Genomic DNA, 21,530 nt, shown 5'->3' on the forward strand with positions numbered 1-21,530 from the left:
CTGATTTTTTCAAGTATGTGATCATCCTAAAGTGATGCATCCTCCAGTTTTCAGGGAACCTGTCATTTTCATAACGGTAGTTTTCAGAAAGTAACGGTTTCGTGCGTAATAGCGTGCGCTAATATCACGTGCTACAAAATAACGCATAAATATATTGCATGGTTTAAAATATTGCTTAAAAATATGTCATCGCAACATAAATAACAACAATAAAATTGCTTCTTAATTCAGACAAGTGTCTTTTTTGTGAATCGATCGTTAATTCTACATATATAAGAAGTGATATTTTAACGCATCCTATAAAAAACACTTGTTTTTGCACCCTTTAGTGAATTGGCCCCAAAAACACCTTTATATCCAGACACACCTGCAATACTTTGGCTGCAGTGAAAAATAAAGATTCTGAGAATAAGAAGTTTCAGAGGCTTGGGCTTCATGCAGCAAACGCCCAGAACAATAGTTTTTGGCTCAGCACATGCACTTAATTATCCAAAAAATCCCTTGTGCTGCTGATCAATAAGCAGCATGCATAACCAAAACTCAGATTTTATGGAGAACAATGACTGGTGGTTCCAGTATATGGCTGCTGAAAAATGCTGCTATAGTGTTTCATTACTGACAAGTAGGCAATGAAACGCTTTCTTTGGCTTTCTTTGTCCTTTAAAGGGGAACTCCAGCTTCCTAATCAAAATTTGTTAAAGAGCCCCACACAACATATAAACCCCTAATATACCTTTGCTGTTATCTGATCTTCAAAAGTATGAATAAATAATATTTGTATATGCTGAAATCCAGCTGCAAAACAGTTCTTTTCTCTCTGCATGGGGGGGGGGCAGGCTAAGGTAACTGTTCCAAACCATATTAATACATTAAAAATCATGAAAAGGCTGCATATTTTTAAATTGATTAATTTTGCAAAGTTGCTTGGATGTTTACTTTTTAAAAAGCTCAAGTTGTGTTTGAATGGAGTTCCCCTTTAATTGTAAGGCTGTTGCTTGTATAGGATGCTAGAAAAGGCATATGTACTGAAACGATTTGCAGTCCATAAATATTTAAATGCTGTATTATCTGCTGGTACTTTTTCTCAGATAAAGTAGTGTTGCATTAACCCATACACAGCATGTAAGCCTGCTAACACAATCACTAATATTAATCAAGGTGGTGGCAAAACTGGGTTTTTGGAATATTAAGGGTTGACAGAGACATGGAGACTCACGCTAAATGTCTTTTGGCCACATTATTTCAATATATTCAGTCCCTTGCTTCTGTGGCATATCTGACAGTTACTCACTACCCGGAGAAAACTGAAAAACACTACTCTAAGCAACAGCATTTTTTTCAAATTACAGACTATAAATTGCCAGCCCAGCCCCACTGGTAGTACGTTGCGCTTGTGATGACAATGTCTGTTGCAGGAAGAAGAAAGATGAGATTTATTCCAAGATTAAATGAAGGACTCAGTAAGATGACAAATACAAAATAAAGAGCTTTTATTTGTATAAACAATTTAAAATTACAAAATAAATAATTTCATGTTAGAAAATAATCGGGTGCTTTCCCTGGGATCAAAATGCAAAAGTGAATCGCAGTCTCCAAAATATTTATTAAAAAAATATTTGTTATAAAAAACAAAAAATCATTTACAGTGCACCAAATTCACTTGGCTTTTGGGTGGAGCAGAGTTATCAGGTATATAAAGTAAATGACAAAAAAAAATCACTGATACTAAGACCTAATATATACACAGAAGGAGGACATAGTAAATCTGCAGTGTTAAAACTAAATACTTTCCATATAATGTTGGGTTTTCTTGGTTTGGACAAGAAACAATACACGGTAATTCAAATAGTTCTCAATGCTCTTAGCAGATTATAACAAAGCCTCCTCAATTAAAATTACGAGTGCATTTAAAATTGGTGCTTTGACCTCCTCTGTTCAAGTGTGAATGAGCAAAGCAAGCGAGAAGGCAAGCCAGTGGGTAACTGATATCACTGGGCAACAGTACTACCTGCCCGATAGCTACTGCTCAAAGAGTCCTGTGCTCCCTTACCCACAAAGCAGGTGTAAGATCTGAGTGTGCTGGGCTGTAAATGTGTGAATGTGTGTGTGCTGGGCTGTGAATGTGTGAGTGTGCAGGGGTGTGAAAGTGTGGATCTGTGAGTGTTTGGCTCTATAGAAGTGCTGGTGTGTAAAGGTGTTAATCTTTGTGCTTAGATGTCAGCTTCTGTGCTTGCGTTTATGTGTGCAGATTTTTTAGTTTGCAGGATAATGTTATTATGATAGCTACAACTATAAATCTACTCCCAGAATTCCACAGCAGGCTGGCACAAACACGATGCATGTGAATATACACCCATGGGCAGCCTACCCAAACTAACAAGTGGTATCTGCTTGCGAGTACTCTCTTTCACATTACAACATGCAAGCAAGATAATATTAGCAAGAACGCCTGTAAGCATGTTTATGAATTTCTTAATGGTCAGCATTTTTATAAACTGCGGGTTGGGAAATATTTAGCAAGTGCACAACAGAACAGCTAGACTTGAGGAAGAGGATTTAAAGGCCCAGTAAGATGAAGAAATATTTAAATAAATTATTATACCAGTTATTTCCAACCTTCATAGGCAATATCTTACACAGAATTTAAAATAACAAAACTCAAATCATGATTAATATTTTGGGCACCCTTGTTCTATTGGCATTAAGACAATGAAAGCTGAGTTCTGATTGTTGGGTGTAAATTAATGGACCAGGACACATTTTCACTGCTTTTTGACACGTAAACCCCAAGGAGTATCAAAGGAGGAGCAGGCAGATTGATAAGAACTGGAAAAACAGAGAGAGACAGGCAATTATTGCTGCAGATGGCCCACAATAACCCAAAGGAAGTGTCAAGCTAGCTCTTAACACTTGCTTTTTAACAGTAAATTGTAGCATAAATGCATGTTCATATAATAAACCAGACAAATCCAGTTAGCCCCTTACATTTCTATTTTTAACCTAAAAATAACACAAAGAGGTTTAAAGCCATAGCTAAATATATATGTACAGGTATAGAATCCGATATCCATAAGGTCTAGGACCTGGGCTTTTCCAAATAAGGGATCTTTCCCTAATTTGGATCACCAGACCTCAAGTCTGCTAAAAATCATTTAAACATGAATAAAACCCGATAGGATTGTTTGACCACCAATATGGATTCATGCAGCTTAGTTACCATCAAGTACAAGAAAATCATTTTCACAAAATATAATTATTTGCGTATAATGGAGTCTATGGTAGATGGCCTTCCCATAATTCAGAACTTTCTGGATAACGGTTTCCGGATAACGGATCCTATACCTGTATTACAAGAACATATCCAATCAGAGTACCACATACAGCTTACTTAGATACAAAGAGTTTTGTAAACCTTACATTCACAGAAAGGGCTAGTTGGACCTACATCACATACGTTCTTTTTTGGAATTCTAATCAGTCCCATGGATTCAAGTAGGTAATATCTTCTGGGAATCACCTAGTGCTGTACATATTGAGAGAAGGCTTTCTTTATGGTGAAGAGTTCCATTACAAGCCCAAAGAGGGTAGTCTACTTATCTTTCCACTGTTCATGTATTCACAGCTGATGTTGAACCCATGGCATATAAGGCAGGTGTAGAGAGAAAACCTTAACTGTTAAAAAACTAGTAATAATAATAATTTGGTGATTTAGGCAGTGATCTGTTGGTTTTCTCGATAAAAAGATCTCTGATGTGTTGTACAAACATCTGGGAGAATGCGTGGGACTTGATCCATATGAGGGTCTTGTAGCAAATGCAGACTTGTGGGGCCATAACTCTTTGCAGCGTCGTCAGTTAGTTGTCTCAAACCAAGCTGCTCAATCTAAAAAGGAACACAGCAGATGCTGAATGACAAATATGTCAAAACCACAATCATGTGACAGGACAGAAATACAACACTGTCACATATATGCATATTTTTCTCAGCACAATATAAGAGTACTCTACAAAAATAAATGTAATTCAGGATGATTTGTTACTTTTGCATTTCTGCTATATAAAATATTCAGCTTTTTTTTTTACTACGGCTGGTATACGAAAGTAAAATCTTACATGGCCAAAAAGATTAAGATGTGAAAAGTAGGGATACACTGAATGCATAATTTTATGAATTTGGCTTAATACCGAATCCTCCACAAAAGATTTGGGTGAATACCAAGTCAAATCTGAAGCCTAAAATTTGCAGAATAAGTAAAAAAAATTATTTTAGTCATTTAGAGCCTTAAAGTTACATGGCTTTAACAGTTTAGATTGGGCCAGACACTCACAATTTGGTTGAACATAAAACCTGCAAATACAGGTATGGGACCCATTATCCAGAATGCTCGGGACCTGGGGTTTTCCGAATAAGGGATCTTTCCATAATTCGGATCTCCTACCTAAAGTCTGCTAAAAACATTATTTAAACAGTAATTAAACCCAATAGGATTGTTTTGCCTCCAATAAGGATTAATTATACCTTAGCTGGGATCAAGTACAAGGTGCTGTTTTATAATTACAGAGAAAAAGGAAATCATTTTTAAAAATGTGAATAATTAGATTAAAAAGGAGTCTATGGGAGATGGCTTTTCCGTAATTTGTAACTTTCTGGATAATGGGTTTCCATATAAGGGGTCCGATACCTGTATTGCTGAGATTCAGTATATCCCATCTAAAAAGTGAAATTGCTTCTTGCTCAAAGACTGACTTCCAATACCTGAACAATGATTAATTTGAGATGCACAGGAGTGGCGTCTGGAAACTCCTCTCCAAAGCAAAGTGTGACCTTGCTTTCTGGAATGCGTCCTTGGTTGCTGTAACAAAGCTGCAGCTCTGCAAAAAACATAGAAGCATGAAATCAGGTACTGAAATGCCACTGACAGAAGGAATACTATAGAAGTGCTTCAACTTCACAGGTTCTGCTGTGACTCAAACTTATTAACCTTTTCTCAGCAACTATGTCACTAAATTTAACTTTGGGTGCCCTAGAGCAGAAATCAACTGAGAATAATGTGATGTTTCTAAAGAAAGAAGAAGATTCATCTGAAAGGTGACCTTCTTGTGGCACCTTTGCACAATTGTTTGTTTAGACAGCAGACCCATGCAGTCCTGATTTGGACAATGAGCCCTTACAATTTCTGATGGGGGTCAACAGTTTGCCGATTTTTCTTTTTGACTAAATAAAGCTGGCACGACTACACCAGAATTTCATGGACCAAATAGCCCACATATACAAGAATGATCGTACACTTATCGTAGTCTATATTACAGTTCACATTTAAATCAATTTGAGAATTAATTGTATATGAGTGAAAAAAAAATCATCAAGCCAAAGTGCAATAAAAATAAATTATTCAAATTTACCAGTATTCCTCATAAAATATGCAACATAAACTGTGCGTTCTCATCATTCACGATTATAGAGCATGTGAATATTTATAAAGGCTCATAATCAGTGTTTTAATCAAAAGTAAAGTGTTTCTCTTTACACTGCAGCTTAGCGTTGCTCTTCTATGCACTCATCTAAGGTAGCACTCATCCCTGACTTGCAACACATGCCTTACTTCACCCTCTGAAGTATATAGTTAATATTTGTTATTTGATTTTCTGCATGTTTTATTATTTCTCTTCTCCCACCCTACTTCTTATAAGCACTGACCTACATTTTTTAATTCTTATAGTGTTAGACAAGAGCTGTTAGAGATCAATGTCATGTTATTTCTGTGACTTACTACTATTTTAAGATTTGTTCAACATAGTTCTATACTACCCCCCTAAACATGAAACAAAAAGAAAAGTATCCAGCACTCAGGGTAAGTTTATAAGTGTAGTGTAAGTACACTAAAATTCTTTAAAGAGGAATTTGGAATTCAATAGCAAATTATATTTTTCCTGAGTCACATTACTGGAGTTTGCTGCTTACAACAGCAATTAGCCATTAGCCTTATGAGTAAGCACTGTGCTTAGCACAAAAGATCATCAGACAGGAGAACTCCAGCAATAAATAAACCTTTGACAAAAAGTCATGGAAGCACAAGAAATACTGTTGCTTATTGTAAAGATCTCAAACTTTCACTGCAAGTTCTTTTTCAGTGTCCCCCAAGTCATCATTCTGTTTCGATTACTTGCCCAAAAGCTTTCATCTATATATTAGAAAAAAAACAAAACTCAAATAAACAATGTCCCACAAATACACTTCCTTAGAGGTCAAAACTAGTTCCTGCTTCTCTGCAGCTTCATAAGGAAAGCCTTAGCTACGTCAATTTATATGTCAACAAAAACAACACATACAAACACAATTCAGTGCACAATTCCCCCTACTGTGTACTATATACGGTATGCTTATTTTCAGCCATTAGACATTATTTTACTTACTGGTATTTTTCTTTAATCCCTCACCCTAAAATAGACTATTTAAATCAATTATTTTTTCTAGACAGTACCAAGTCCTCCCAACAACTGGGGTTTTAAAAACAGTAGTCTGACCATCAAGGGGAGGCAATATCAGTGCAGTCTATTACAACAAATTTCACTTCTCCAGTGCAAAAACTTGAAATTTGACCTTAAGCACCATGTAGGTTGCATTTGTTTTTCAGGACCTGCTGAACAGCAATAGAGCATGTATATTATGAAAAACTAAAGGTGGTTACATTAAGTATGCTTTTTTGCACATTAGTAATTTCTATCATGTCCCACTTGTTTTAGCAGCATCTCAACTGAGTGACCATGTGCACTGACATCACTCTATACATTTCTGATGTCCAAGAAGAAATGCCAGACTGATGAAACAAGGCTGGTAAACAGGTATCAGATTAGCTGGAACAGGTTTGAATAAAAATAGTCCAAATACCCAGCTAATGATTTGGTTACCACCCACTTCCCAGTAACATTCTGTCAATGTAAACCAATGAAGTTACCTCTTATATATTGATTTGTATCAAATATCTTGACCATCTCATCCCTCTCAAGCTTTGTAGGTCTATCTTTATATTGCATGCAGTTCCCACTCCAAAACACACGCCCTTGACACAGCCTCTTTATGTAAATGCCTTGCTTGTTACTGAACAAGAGGACGCCTTTCTCCAGATGGCCAAACAGCTTCTTAGTGATTTGCCTTTGACGTTCACTTGTGATGAATTCAGCAGTTGGGAAGCGAATGTTCTCAAAGTTTTCTCCTCCAGTAAGATGTTGGGCTACAGATATGCGGCATCCATCCATACGTGTAGTTGTTACGTGATCCACTAACTTACCACTATAGTAAAATTGAATAAGCATCTGTGAGAAAGCTGTGAAAAACAAAAGAATGTATATAATCAAATAAGAACTATAATGCAATAGCTAAGCAAGTGAATGTGAAGTGAATGTGCATAACTGTGCCTCTATCTAATCTAGTCTGTTTTATTGTTTTTATTCCCATTATAACTATACAACTATAATTGTGATCATTCCCAAGTACTCCCTGCCAGAAAGTCTTATTGTTAGGCAGAATCAGATTTTTTCACGTTCAGATGTATAGGGAAAGGCTGCAGATTGGGAAATACATTTTCACTGTTGAAGTTCTTTCTGGGGGGACTGTCGTGGTAGGAATCCAGCCTGTGACATTACTTTTAGCCTAATATCTCAATGCGCACTTGAACGCCTTCCATAGCACCCATTCATTTGAATGGAAAGGACAGGCACTTGCAGGTGAGAGTACATTTTGGCCAGAAACTTTTCTGGTTGAAGAATATACATATATTTTGGCATGTTTTTAAACTCCGGATACCTCTCAAAAATGGTTACAGTTCACTGGTTCTGTCTCATCCTCTGTGGTTCAATGAACAGTGACACAGACATAAGAGGCAAACTCTCTTCTCTAATGACAGGTGTTTCCTCACTCTGTCTTTAGGGCATTTGGGCACAAGTTCAAAAACATATTTCTCCATTATTTTTAACTGCTTACTCACAAATGCAGAGTATCATAATGTCAAAGATAAGCATCCAGGCTAGGAAAATGCAAAAACCATGACCATGGCTTAAAATCGATGATATGTCTAACACTATCTCCATGCAAATATTACTACTTAATACCTGGCAAACTCCATTTATACTATATTTTCATGCTAATGAGGCTCAGAGGACATTTTATTAACAATACTTTGTTCTGGACATGGCTATGCAGCATTGATTAGCAGTGTTAAGAATAAAGGCTGTTTATAAATAAATATAATGTGCTACAATAAATAGAAGCTAATTACACTTATTTTAACTAATGAACACATGAAAAACACCACAAAAATATAGCAGTCATGGTAGGTGACTAGCTAACTTAAATATAACACATTAACAATAACAAAATACAACACTGTACAAACAAGGCATTTCGGTCAACAGTAATAAATGCTATTTACCAAAATAATGAAGGAAATAGAAAAATTAGTAACTAGTAATGTTATTAGAGCATACAAAAGATAAAAGATTATGTAATACAATACTGTATAAAGTCCACCATGTCTGATATTAGCCTAAGGGAGGCTACAAAAAAGGATGAGGCTAGACAGTCTGAGGCTGGCTACACATGGGGAAAGGTCTCTAATGTTTAACTAACTAGACGACTGGATGGATATTGATGCTTTTTGGTAACACATTTGGATGGCCTAATTGCTCGGAACTGACATGCACAGGCAGGTGGGCAACTGTAACCTCCAGTTGGGCAAGGAGTGCTGTGAATGATGAAAGGATACTAATAATAACAAAAACAAGATGTCACAGTTATGACCTCTGCACCTGCACATACATGCAACTAACAGGGATGTAGAATAGTCTGTCCAATTTGCCACATGAGTACTGTACATAAATTCACATATTATTAGGAAGAAGGTCAATATGAGCCAAACCTCACAATTGATTCTAAACATATATGGCCACTGTAGCCACATAATATTATTTTATTGCTTTTGTAGTAGGCTGCTTGCCTTAATTCAATAATTACCATCTGCCCATGTTTAATGTATATTGATTTTTTTAAGGCTTTTCTTCATTTTTCTACTATTGCCTTTCAATTGTTCAGAGAAAAGTAGTCCTTGGCACAATGCCAGCTAATACACTATGCATCAATAGAATGAAACAATTTTGCAAACTTTTAAAATAAATATATGCAGTTAAACAAACTGATGTATCTTACCATGACTAACTGACTCATAGATGGGATATCCGTCCATCACTGTCACTGCTGAGAGGGAACAGAAACTATTATGTAATTTCAAGATTCTTTTCAGTAATAGACTTCTTTTTAGTAATAGATTTTATAATAACAGTAATTTTATGCATAAAGGCTTAAAGCTTTTGGCTTTTGAGAATAGTGATGTTGGTTCAGTTATGTAAAATTAGAAAGCTGATTTTGATGCCTAGGTATTATCTGACAGATAATAACAGACTTCTTTTACTATGGTCAGTTGCGTAATAGGGTCATATGGACCCAGGTGCAGGTTGTGCTCCGACTGCCCCACAGGACATGTGCAAGTGCAAATACCTTTGTTGCGGTTTCATTTCTGTATCATTTGTTGCATCTCCAGCAAGCCCCTGCACCCCAGGTAGTTACTGCTGTGGTCAATTTTGTTTTTATAATTGAGAATCATTCCTACACAGTTAAATTTGTGGACCCATCACTTACCTTAATGCTACTCCATACAAATGATTAAGATCGGATTGAAAAATTAAACAAACATTTTGCAAAATGCTGCTTGAACTATTAAACTGTAGAGAATGTACTTTGAACACAAACCGGCGACATCACCCTTTCCTTTCTATGCATAACCATAGTAGTCCTGGTAGTCTTATTTTAACAGTGTCAAATTCTATTATTCCACTAAAAAATTAAATTAAAATCAAATAATCAAAGGTTTAAGAAAGGTTATATATTTAAAGTTAATATAAGTGTTTTAGACCCAAAACACATCCTACTACTTCATATTTGTTATTGGTTGTATTGTATGTACCCCACCATAAGGGATTCGGCTGAATACCAGGCATAGCATATGCTAATTAGGATTTGGAAAGGTTAAATGTTGCCGTGCGTGTTAACGCAACAAAAAGTCATGTGATTTTTAGGGTTCAGATTCGATTTGGCCTAATCCTGGGCGAATAACGAACAAAATCCTGGATTCGGTGCATCTGTAGTTGCTACCCCAGTATCCTTAAGGGCTCTCAAATCACTTCATGGCAGCAGCACTCCTACAAATATGTTGGTGCTTTATAAGTATGACTTAACAATAATAAAATAATAATACCTGAATTGTGAGGATAGACTGCCCAATCCTGTAGTGACTGTTTATGGCAGGTGTCTTTTGCGGGTGAAGGGCTCCGTTTTATAATTGTCAGATAATCATCAGTGGATGGCTGTGGAAGAAAAACATAGCTTGTACTGTGCTACGCAGCAACATCCCCTTGCAATCATGTAATGTTACAATCCTCTTGCAAGAACCCACAAGGTGGGCAGACCTGATGGCAATCCTCATTGAGGAATTCGCAATCAGCCACTGATGGCCCTACAGAGGCAAAGCTACATAGAAAAACTCATTAAAGTGCACATTTACATGCATTTTTTTCTACAGATTATTTAAATGGAAAACTTAAACCAAAACCTGCTATCAAAAAATTGCCACATACTGCTATTTTAGCATTGCCTACGGTGTCATTGGGTTCCCTTCTGCATAATCAAATACCCTGACTTTTTCTTTATAGATTGTTGTATAATTACCAGTTAAAATAAGATCAAGGGTTGTTCATATCTGATACTGTATTTCCATCTCTTAATGATATGATTCCTAAGCACAATACTGCAACAGTGTATATCAGTGCTTTTAATGAGAAGGAAAGGCAAGTAAAGAGTTAATCTCAAGCTGCAGGCATACCTTCAGTTGTCTCAATAGTGCCCTTAAGTCTCCCCATATTTCACCTGTTCAGAAGATCTTAAGCCAAACAGGAAGAAAAAACGCTGAGCTGTGTAAAGAAAGTTCCCATAATGCCTCACTCCTGCACAGACATGCAGACCAAACTGAACATGCTCAGTTAGTTAGACTATGAGTCAGCTTCCTGCTGATTGACTCAGATTGACATTCCTAAGGGGGGAAAGTGAGTTCTTAACATTCTTGAGGGAGGGGGGAGCAGGAAAGAGCAGAGAACAGAAAGCTGCGTGTTTGTGGCACAGGAATTACAGACACAACTAATCTTTTTTCAGAGAAGTCAGTGCAGCGTTTCTGTGAGTGCTTATGGCTGTATTTACATAGACCTTCTGGATAAAGATTACTTAGTTTTTACCTTTCTTTCTCCTTTAAAGTGTTTTAAATTTTTCCAGAGAAGTTCTGCTACCAGAATTTAGCAAACTATTTGTTCATCTACTATGCAGCCCTTAGGTACCAGGTAAAACTCATAAAGACTTTAGAAAAAATCTTTATCAGTTGTACACAATACTCTAACACATAGTTGCACCATTTTCTATCCCACCCTCCTATGCTTCTACTCAAATATATTTTAACAGATAGGTAATAGGAATTAAGTTTAAAGTGTTTTCTTACACCTATTTATGCCTGGAATTTTAAAAACACAGTTAACAATTAAAAACAACCTTTAGATTAGAGGTACAGAACTTTAATTTGAAGCAGCGTAGCTGGTTTTTCACGGTGAGGGCAGTGAGGTTGTGGAATGACCTTCATAGTGATGTTGTGATGCAGATTTTGTTAATGCCTTTAAGAGGGGGCTGGATGAGTTCTTGAACAAGTATAATATCCAAGGCTATTGTGATACTAAAATCTACAGTTAGTATTGATGTTGGTATATATAGTTTATGTATTTGAGTGTATAGAAAGGTCAGTATAGGTTTGTGTGTGCTGGGTTTACTTGGAAGGGTTGAACTTGATGAAATCTGGTCTTTTTTCAACCCTATGTCACTATGTAACCTTAACTTTTGACATGAGGTCACACCTGCAACTTCCATGCTACTTACCTCAATTTCTGAAGAGCTGCAATCCATTTCTATCCCCTCACTTAAGTTGCTTCCCAGTATCTTACCTAAACACAACAATAATTTAAAATTATAACTGTAAAAGAAACAAAATATATCTTGTAATGTTTTCCACCTGACAAAGCACTTACATTTCTGTTCCTCCTCGGGTACTATCCTGTACACCTTATAGGGTTCAGAAATATCAAGCTGGGATCTATCAGTCACCTCTTCAAAATCAGGACTCTTATTCAAGGCACAGCGAAGGCGTGTTTTCCAAGTAGCAGGTTCTGCTTTGTCGCCCTCTTTAAATTTCCCTTTAAAAACTGCCCATGCCTGAAATGGAAACCATATTGTTAATCTTATGTCCACATAGTAAATTATGACAAGCATCACTTTGCATACTACCCAAGGCCATGTTATGTGGATTAATGCACCCAATCACTGACACTGCCAGGTGGGACTTGGGAGTCTGTGTGGTCAAAAAAAGATGCGCCCAATAAGTCTATGAAAGGGTGCTCAATAAAAGTGTGGATATTTCCTTGATGAAATGTATACCATACACTCTGAAATGAAGCAAAAATGAAAACGGGAGATTATGAAATAAATTCAGTAGTGAGTTACAGCATGTGCTCTAACTGATCCTGTGGTTTCTTTCCATTATGGTAGCTCAGTGCTAAGCACTGCACCGGGGTCCTGGGTTCGATTACAAACATGGCTCTATCTTAAAGATGTGTGTACGTTCTCTATATGTCCATGTGAGTTTTCTTAAGGTGTTACGGTTCCCTGCCACATAATGCATACCCCCCAACTGTCCTGGTTTTTAAAGCGCATCCCACTGTCCCGGATAGTTCAATGAATGTCCCGCATTACGGAAATGCAGAACATTTATTGAACTATCCAGGACAGCGGGATGCGCTGGCTTGAGCCGAGCGCTCCGGCTCATTCTGTGGCTCCTGCTCCTTATTCGGCTCCTCGTACGGCGGCGACAGGCCCTTTTATAAGGTTGCGTACGTGCGACGTCACACGTACGCACGGGGTGTAACTTTATAAAAGGGCCTGTCGCCGCCGTACGAGGAGCCGCATAAGGAAAAGGAGCCACAAGAAGCAGCATCTATCGGGGCACTGTCTATTGGAGGTACTCTCTATGGGGGCAATTGTATGGGGGCACTGTGTATGGGGGGTACTGTCTATGGGGGAAAATAGGGGCACTGTGTATGGGGGGCACTGTGTATGGGGGTACTGTTTATGGGGGGTACTGCCTATGGGGGTAATTGGGGGCAGTGTCTATGGGGGCACTGTGTATGGGGGGTACTGTATATGGGGGCACTGTGTATGGGGGCAATTGGGGGCACTTTCTTTGGGGGCATTGTGTATGGGGGTACTTTCTATGGGGGCACTGTGTATGGGGGCTACTGTCTGTGGGGCAATTGAGAGCACTGTCTATGAGGTCAATTGGGGGAACTTTCTATGGGGGGCACTGTCTATGGGGGTACTGTATATGGGGGCAAATGGGGCACTGTGTATGGGGGCACTGTCTATGGGGGTACTGTCTATTGGGCCATTGGGGACACTATTTCAAATATTTAAAAAATGAATTTAAAAAATGGGGTGTGGTAATTGGGCATGGCCACAAATGTGGGCGTGGTCAAAAAATTTCCACGCTGTGCGCGCCAAATCTTTTTGTCCCTCTTTTCATTTTTTAAATGTTGGGAAGTATGATAATGGTTAACTGGGACCTGATAAAACTGACCCTAGTGTGTGTGTGTGAGAATGTGATAGGAAACTGCAAGCTATACTGGCACAGTGACTGGTGTAAAAAATTTCGTCACAAAAGTTCACACATTGGCAGTGCACTCCAGGTCAGCATAAAAAAGCCGCAACAGGTGATATTAAAATCGGTCAACCTTTATTTGCACATCTAAAAAACACAGCTTGAGGTCTTACGCGTTTCGTAACAGCGCACTTCCTCAGAGACCTGAGTCTCTGAGGAAGTGCGCTGTCACGAAACGCGTAAGACCTCAAGCTGTGTTTTTTAGATGTGCAAATAAAGGTTGATCAATTTTAATATCACCTGTTGCGGCTTTTTTATGCTGACCTGGAGTGCACTGCCAATGTGTGAACTTTTGTGACGAGATTTGTCCCCTGGCTACGGACTCGGGGCAGAAGCACCCGGGTCAACAGGACTATCTGGTAAGCATAATGCTTTCTTATTTGGAAGTGAGTTACCCCTGGCCGTGAGTTTTTTCACCTGAGCGCAGGGTCCGGGGCAGGTTGCACCTGGACCAAAAGATTTGAGCGGTGAGCAGTTTGTGTGGGGGAACCTGTATTGCTTTTTCCAGACAGGCACCTGTATTTTTAAACTAATTTCTATGTTTAAATTAGCCCTCAAATTGTGTGCTGTGGATATATAATAACTTTTTCGTGGTGTAAAAAATTAACATGACTACTGAAGCAGTGCAGTAACCCATAAAGGTAGAATAATGACAGTTGTGTTGCTGTGGGTTACTGCCCTGTGCTGATCAGATATACATTTTAAAAATATTCCAGAATGTCTCAGGCTTATCTGTACTTCTAATTCTAAAGCTCTCACAGTAATAAAAAACTTTTCTTACCTTCAGATGAACCCTCTTTTCTTCAGATCTCAAAGGAAGCCCACATGTCCTCTAAAAATATCTACTGTTGAATAAGGCATGCAAGTGTTACATATTTATATATATTCTTTGATGTCTTATTCAACAGTAGATCTTTTCAGAACACATACAAGCTCCCCTTGAGATTCCCCTTGTACTCCTAAATCTTTCAAAGATTAGTCTACCAGAACATGTCAACATCCCAGGAACAAATCTGGGAGGTTTTTGGCTAACCATGGATTTACATGTGTGTCTTAGTTTATTGAGAATATAAGTATAATTTTTTTTTTTTTTTTTTTTTTTAAACCCAGCACACAGAAACTTAGAAATCATTTTGATGTTCATTAGTCTCACATGAATGAACACATGCACACACATATAAATAAATATAAATATATATATATATATATATATATATATAAATATATATATATATATATATATAAATATATATATATATATATATCCTTTAAAACATTAGCCACAGCACATTAGCAAAAATCACAGAAACCAAAACACTGAAATGCAGGAATTATAAGTGCAGAAAAGGGGAAGTGACTCTGCATGTTATTTTCATTTTAGCCCTGAACAAGCATATGACAATATAAGATTTAGTCTTCCTGTATAGAACAGTATGTAACAGAAGTTAAATAAATGTATTAATTACTTGATTAATTGTTACATAATCAATACATTAATATTTGTTAATCCCTATTACATAGAAATCAAATTACTTTAAAAATAGATGCATCCACTTCTTGGTTGTAATCCTGTTTCCCAGCATGCTTCCATGGAATGCGGAAAAGGCACTTTGCATCATCCTCCCACACAAGTCCAGGATAAAATCCACTATTGATTTGCTCTATCAGCCACTGGCGAAGTCTTCTGCCACTGTTTCTATCACACATCTAGAACAAGTGCAATACAATATATATTAAATATACACAGCCATACTGTATAGTTGCAAGGTTTGTAAGAAGGTCAAGAGGTACAAAGTCATACTGGAAGACTACTGAATTTCTTGAGCAATTATACTGATGATATCTTTCTTTTTCAACAAATTATTTTCTGTGTAATAAACAAATTGCCATGCCATGTATTAAAGTAAAAAAAACACTGCATTTGTCATGATATCCTTCCCAAGCTCCTGCTATCATTCCATTAAATATTTTGCTAATATTAAATACAGAATGACATACTGTTACCTCTGGGGCGAATAAGTAAATTCACCTATCCATTAACTTTTACCCAAGGTACTTTGGAAATAAAGGCCTTCCCTCTGTGATGCTTGTGCTTCAGAACACCCATTTATTCACAGGCAAGAACTTTTTTCTTGGTTGAGTTGAAGTGGAAACATTTAAATGAATGTTAAGCTATCTGATCATACTGCGTGGCTGGATCTTGCGTAGTGTATAGTGCAGTGTGTCTACAGATAATCTAAACCTTGAACAATTAATAATGATGCCATCATTTAATATTCCTCAGATGTCATTCCATCACAGTGGACCAACTGTCCATAGCTTAAGTCCCTCTGTGTATGGAAACCTTAACTTGAGAGCAGTGGTTGACATTGCCAGGCCTAGGAGTAACTGGTAAAGCATACTGACTTTCTGCCCCATTCTTAATCTAACACCTTTAGAACTTATAGACAGGGCTAGACTAGAAGAAAAGAGGGGAATGCTAAGTAATAAATATTAATGATGTCTTCCTCCACCAGCGACACAAATATATTCCTCTAGAAAGTGTCATCAATTGCATTATTGCTCTGCTTAATAACTCACAATCAATACCAAAATATGATATATGAAAATATGATAAAATAGTACATTTTAAACAGCATTCTGATTTTTGAAAAATATTTTTTTTTGCTTCCTCTTTTAATTGCATGTGAAGAAAGTCTATTCTGTTTATATTCTGACTCTTTTTATATTTATTTTCCTGTCTGTAGGGTATAAGTGCACTGTTTTCCTTGCTTATCTGCTGTATTTAATATAACTGGAAGTCACCATTTTGTTTGTCAGTGCAGAAATATACTTAACAGACCTTACATGTCATAAATACAGTGCACTGCTCTACTAAATTCTACAGGAAAAGAATCAGCAATAAGGCACCCTCACCACACACAAAAATAGTTGTCAATAAACATTGGATTTGGGCACATAATACTAGTTTACTATCTATATAGAGGAAGGGAAACCATATATATGAATGAGAAATACTTTCCTTTTCACAACACAAAGGTACTTTCTTTAGTTTCAGCTACAGATATCCTGTACAGGTATAGGACACCTAGGGGCACATTTACTAACCCACGAACGGGCCGAATGCGTCCGATTGCGTTTTTTTCGTAATGATCGGTATTTTGCGTTTTTTTCGGAAATTATCGCGACTTTTTCGTTACCAATACGATTTTTGCGAAAAAACGCATGTTTTTCGTAGCCATTCCGAAAGTTGTGCAAAATCTGGCAATTTTTTTGTAGCGTTAAAACTTGCGCGAAACGTCGCGCCTTTTAAGTTTTAACGCTACGAAAAAGGCGCGACTTTTCGCGCAAGTTTTAACGCTACGAAAAATCGCCAGATTTTGCGCAACTTTCGGAATGGCTACGAAAAACTCGCGTTTTTTCGCGCAAGTCGTAATGGCTACGAAAAACTCGCGTTTTTTCGCGCAAATCGTATTGTAACGAAAAAGTCGCAATAATTTCTGAAAAGTCGTAAAGGCCCCGAAAAAATCGCAAAAAATACGAAAAAGTCGCAAAATGTTCGTTTTCCAATCGGAATTTTTCCAATTCGGATTCGAATTCGTGTCTTAGTAAATCAGCCCCCTAATTTGGAAACCCATTATCCAGAAAATTCTGAATTATGTAAAGGCCATCTTCCATAGACTCTGTTATAAGCAAATAATTCTAATTTTTAATAATGATTTTCATTTTCTCTGTAATAATAAAACAGTATCTTGTACTTATTCCCAACCAAGATATAATTAATCCTTATTGAAGGCAAAACAATCTTATTGGGTTTATTTAAAATGTATATGCTTTTTTAGTAGACTTAAGGTATGGAGATCTAAATTACAGAAAGACCCCTTATCCGGAAAACCCCAGGTCCCGAGCATTCTGGATAACAGGTTTCATACCTGTACTAGAAAAAAACAGCTCACAAAAATGATACAAGTGATGTGAAAAGAATTACAGAATGTAAATGAACAGATTCTAAATTAGGTGTTCACTCCCTGAATTTAGACTATACGTATAAAAGGTTTTAGTTGTCATAACTGATGGGTTTCTAAAGGAAAAACAAAGCCACCAATGATGAGGAAGGAAGATGTTATCTTTCAGTGTTACTTGGTTGATGTGAAATATAAACTTATGTCATTGCTGCAAGAGGTGCCTAATGCCTGGGAAAAATAACAGTTTCACAGATCATAAAGTGTTGCATGTTGTGCATTCTGTAATATTCCCATTTAAATGGGTGATTAACCTTCAGGTTAACTTTTACTATGTTATAGAATTACCTTTTCTTGGAAAGTTTTCAATTGGGCTTCATTTTTATTCATAGGTTTTGAATTATTTGCCTTCCTCTTTTGACTCTTTACAGCTTTCAAATGGGGCTCACTGACCCCCACAGCCAAAAATTATTGCTTGCTGAGGCTACCACTTTATTGTCATTGTTACTTTTTATTACCTATCTTTCTATTTAGGCCCTCCTCTATTCATATTCCAGTCTCTCTTTCAAACTACTGCCTGGTTGCTAGGTTAAACTGGACCCTAGCAACCACATACCATCTAAAATACCAAACTGGACAAATAAGAAAACTGCTAATAAGAAAAAATGAAGACCAATTGCAAACAGTCTTAGAATAGCACTCTCTACATCATACTAAAAGTTCATGAACAACCCCTTTAACTATTTGTAAGTGGCAAGGTGTTACAACAAAGCCATATTTCAGCATTTGAGGAATGTGCCAGGATTCAGATCAGAATGCTACCAAATCTCAGCATTTTTGCAGGTTTAAGTCTCAGACAGATCTTTCGATGAATCTGTTTTGGATTCAGATTGGTATTCAGTCAAATGTTTTCTGAGATATTGGTATTATGGATTTGGTGCATCACAAATGCATATTATAATGCTATCAGCATAAGAAACATCAATATCTAAAATAATCTAAGCGTATAAATTACAGATGAAAGAGAGAACACTAGGGGTAATTCAGATACCAGGAGTAGGTTTTCCCATGCGCAGAAATCCAGGCTGCAACTCTTTTCTAAAATTCTGAGCTTGATGGCTTAGATTTTTTAAATATGAAAGGCAGCATACATATTTAAATATCCATAGGGGTTTGCATTCAAGGTTCTGTATTTATATTATGCTAGTAGTTTTCTGCAAGACTAGGTGGAGAAACATCAGGAATGTTTCCCTTCAGCTCAGTTGGAGGTTACCTGTTAAAAGGTAATGTTAAGATATTTGTGTGTGTGGTTCTGCAGGTCTGTGTCAAACTGTGAATTGTGAACATTTTACAACAGTACAAACCACTATATAACACTTAGAGCACTGCTAAATTCTGTGTTTTGAAATAAGACTGTACCTAGAATCCTCAGCTCATAGCTTTTTCCCCCAAAAGTCATATTAATGACTTGATTTCCATGCCATATTCTTAAGGGCTTTGGGAAGCTAAAAAAAGATGTAAAGAACCTGAATCTTGTTTAATACTCACGTAGCATACAGACATAAGTGGGTATGTGGGAGTTAAAGTCAACAGATCTTGTACCACAGTAAACTCAGCCGACAGCCCAAGGTACGCTAGATATCACACTCACTGTATGCTGCAATATTGCTCTTGCTGGACCAACTACTGTTAATTTTCATTACAAAACTACACCACTGAATATTAACTTGCTCATCATGCAGCACATAAACACCATGAGGCTATAACACACATTACACATCACAGAACAAAAGTATCAGTCTTACAGTGATTCAACCTCCCAACAAATATGCTAACAGAGTGACATACCTCCAATCCATCAGGACTGTGAGGTGTCACAATCTAACAAGTTCCCTTTTAAAACTTTTACCATCCCTTTGAAAGCATGCCAGTCTGTGTGTACACAATGCACATTTATTTGCAAGTTAAATTACACAGTGGTACAGTGTGCAGCATATGAGCTAGAAAATAACATCTTCTTACCATATTTGAATATTTGACAATAAAATAATGATTACACTCTTAGAAGAAACAGCATTACAAGTACATGAATGGTATTTGGCAATGTGCTGAAGCAATGTTTAGGTTTTTATTCTTAGCTAGTTCAAAGGCTGCCAGACACCCTTCCTTGTTCCACTTTCTATACAACCCAGAACTGATCTATTGTGATTAGTGAGCTAGCACAGGCACTTACACCAGCTAATCCAGCCCAACGGACAGTGACATAAAAAAGAAATGCTCTAAAATGTTTGACTTTCATCTATTTTATATGTCACTGTATATGACAACACAGTTCTGTAAGCTGCTGTGCACCTTCCTTACAGAGAAGATTTCTTACCTGTGAAGAGGAGCTAGTGAAACTGAAAAAGGAATGCTAAATATGTTCATGCAATATCATTATATTTAACAGCTAATTTATATTACTGGTTTGGAGAGGGATGGATAGAGATAACTCCTGGCACTCCACTATGCCTACTATCTGTATTTCTTATCAGCTAAGAATATTATAGGATTGGGAGAGTTTAGTAAATGCCTACACTTAAAGCAGGTTACATTTGTGTACAGTTTTCTATATGACCATGATGTTGTCAAGTCCCTAAATAAAAGCAATAAACTAATTTCTGGCCAGCTACAAGTAGCAACTACATATCTACCTGTATGGCTTCCAATGTAGTCCATTATCAGGCTAATTTCATTAGGAGCCACTGACACCTCTATCTGGCAGGTGGCATGTTTCATTGATTTTCATTGGACAAGTATTTTATAATGCTGCCACCACAGGCAAATTCATAAATTCTGATTAAATCCTGAACCAAGAAGCAGCATATGATCTCCCAATATTCTATAAACTTTAGTATCCTCAAATACACAGAATAACCCGCCCCCTATATTAGTCTTTATATATCTGACTGGACAAGTATCCTCTCCTGTTTACCCCCAGCATGGCATGCCACAGCCTTTACCCTGAGACCCGCAAGCTGTCACTTCTCAGCTGTCACAGAGCAGCTAAAGCTCTAAATGAATCCTGAAAGCTGTTGAAGCCGAAATTGCAGCTGCATGTCCGGGTACAGCAATGGGCACCTGTGCCACAGCTCTACGTGACCGACTGCTCAGTGAGAGCAATCCTTGCTCGCAGGAAGCACAAGGTTCTGCTGAGAGCACAGCTCTACCTGCTCTAGTCACGCAACTAGTGGGTACAATGAGAATGAGACCGGTACCTTTTTAATAGCGTTAGTGCCTCTTAGTTCCTTGTTCAGAGTGCCAAACTCCTTCACTGCTACTTCGTCAGTGGCCCTGGTTACGCAGCAACTCACAGCATTTTGACTAAGAGACGAATGAGCCCACCCCCTGGCCGATAGACACAACGCACGTCCAATAGAGAGGGGAGAAGGGCATGACAGCCGTCCAATAGGCAGTAAGTATCGAAACCAGGCTCCTTCTTTTAACTGCGGTCTTTTCCGAGAAACTGCAGTCCATTTGACCCGACTGACTATATTACATGCCTCCCACGGGCACTGTGAGGAAACCGACCCTAATTACCCGAAACCCTGCACTTCTACAGGAAGGCTCAGGTGGTCTCCTCTTACACGTGGTTCGAAGGAAATTTGAAAACCAAGTATTCTAGAAAATAGACAATACACGTGGTATAACAGAGATATATGTAACAGAATTGTGCG

The 21,530-nt window shown here is 37.5% G+C and overlaps 1 protein-coding gene across 1 annotated transcript; it reads right to left on the reverse strand.

Annotated features, from left to right (window-relative positions):
- Positions 1–1,473: 1,473 nt before the first annotated feature.
- Positions 1,474–21,177, reverse strand: irf8 (interferon regulatory factor 8). Its single transcript, XM_004913607.4, has 9 exons — positions 21,072–21,177; positions 15,386–15,559; positions 12,171–12,354; positions 12,022–12,086; positions 10,307–10,415; positions 9,202–9,249; positions 6,956–7,324; positions 4,756–4,871; positions 1,474–3,882 (listed from the first exon to the last, which is right to left on the reverse strand). The coding sequence occupies exons 2-9, from the start codon at positions 15,557–15,559 to the stop codon at positions 3,709–3,711; spliced, it is 1,239 nt and encodes a 412-aa protein (XP_004913664.2). The 5' UTR covers positions 21,072–21,177; the 3' UTR covers positions 1,474–3,708.
- Positions 21,178–21,530: the final 353 nt, after the last annotated feature.

Source organism: Xenopus tropicalis, chromosome 4, assembly GCF_000004195.4.
Source record: "Xenopus tropicalis strain Nigerian chromosome 4, UCB_Xtro_10.0, whole genome shotgun sequence".
NCBI lineage: Eukaryota > Metazoa > Chordata > Amphibia > Anura > Pipidae > Xenopus > Xenopus tropicalis.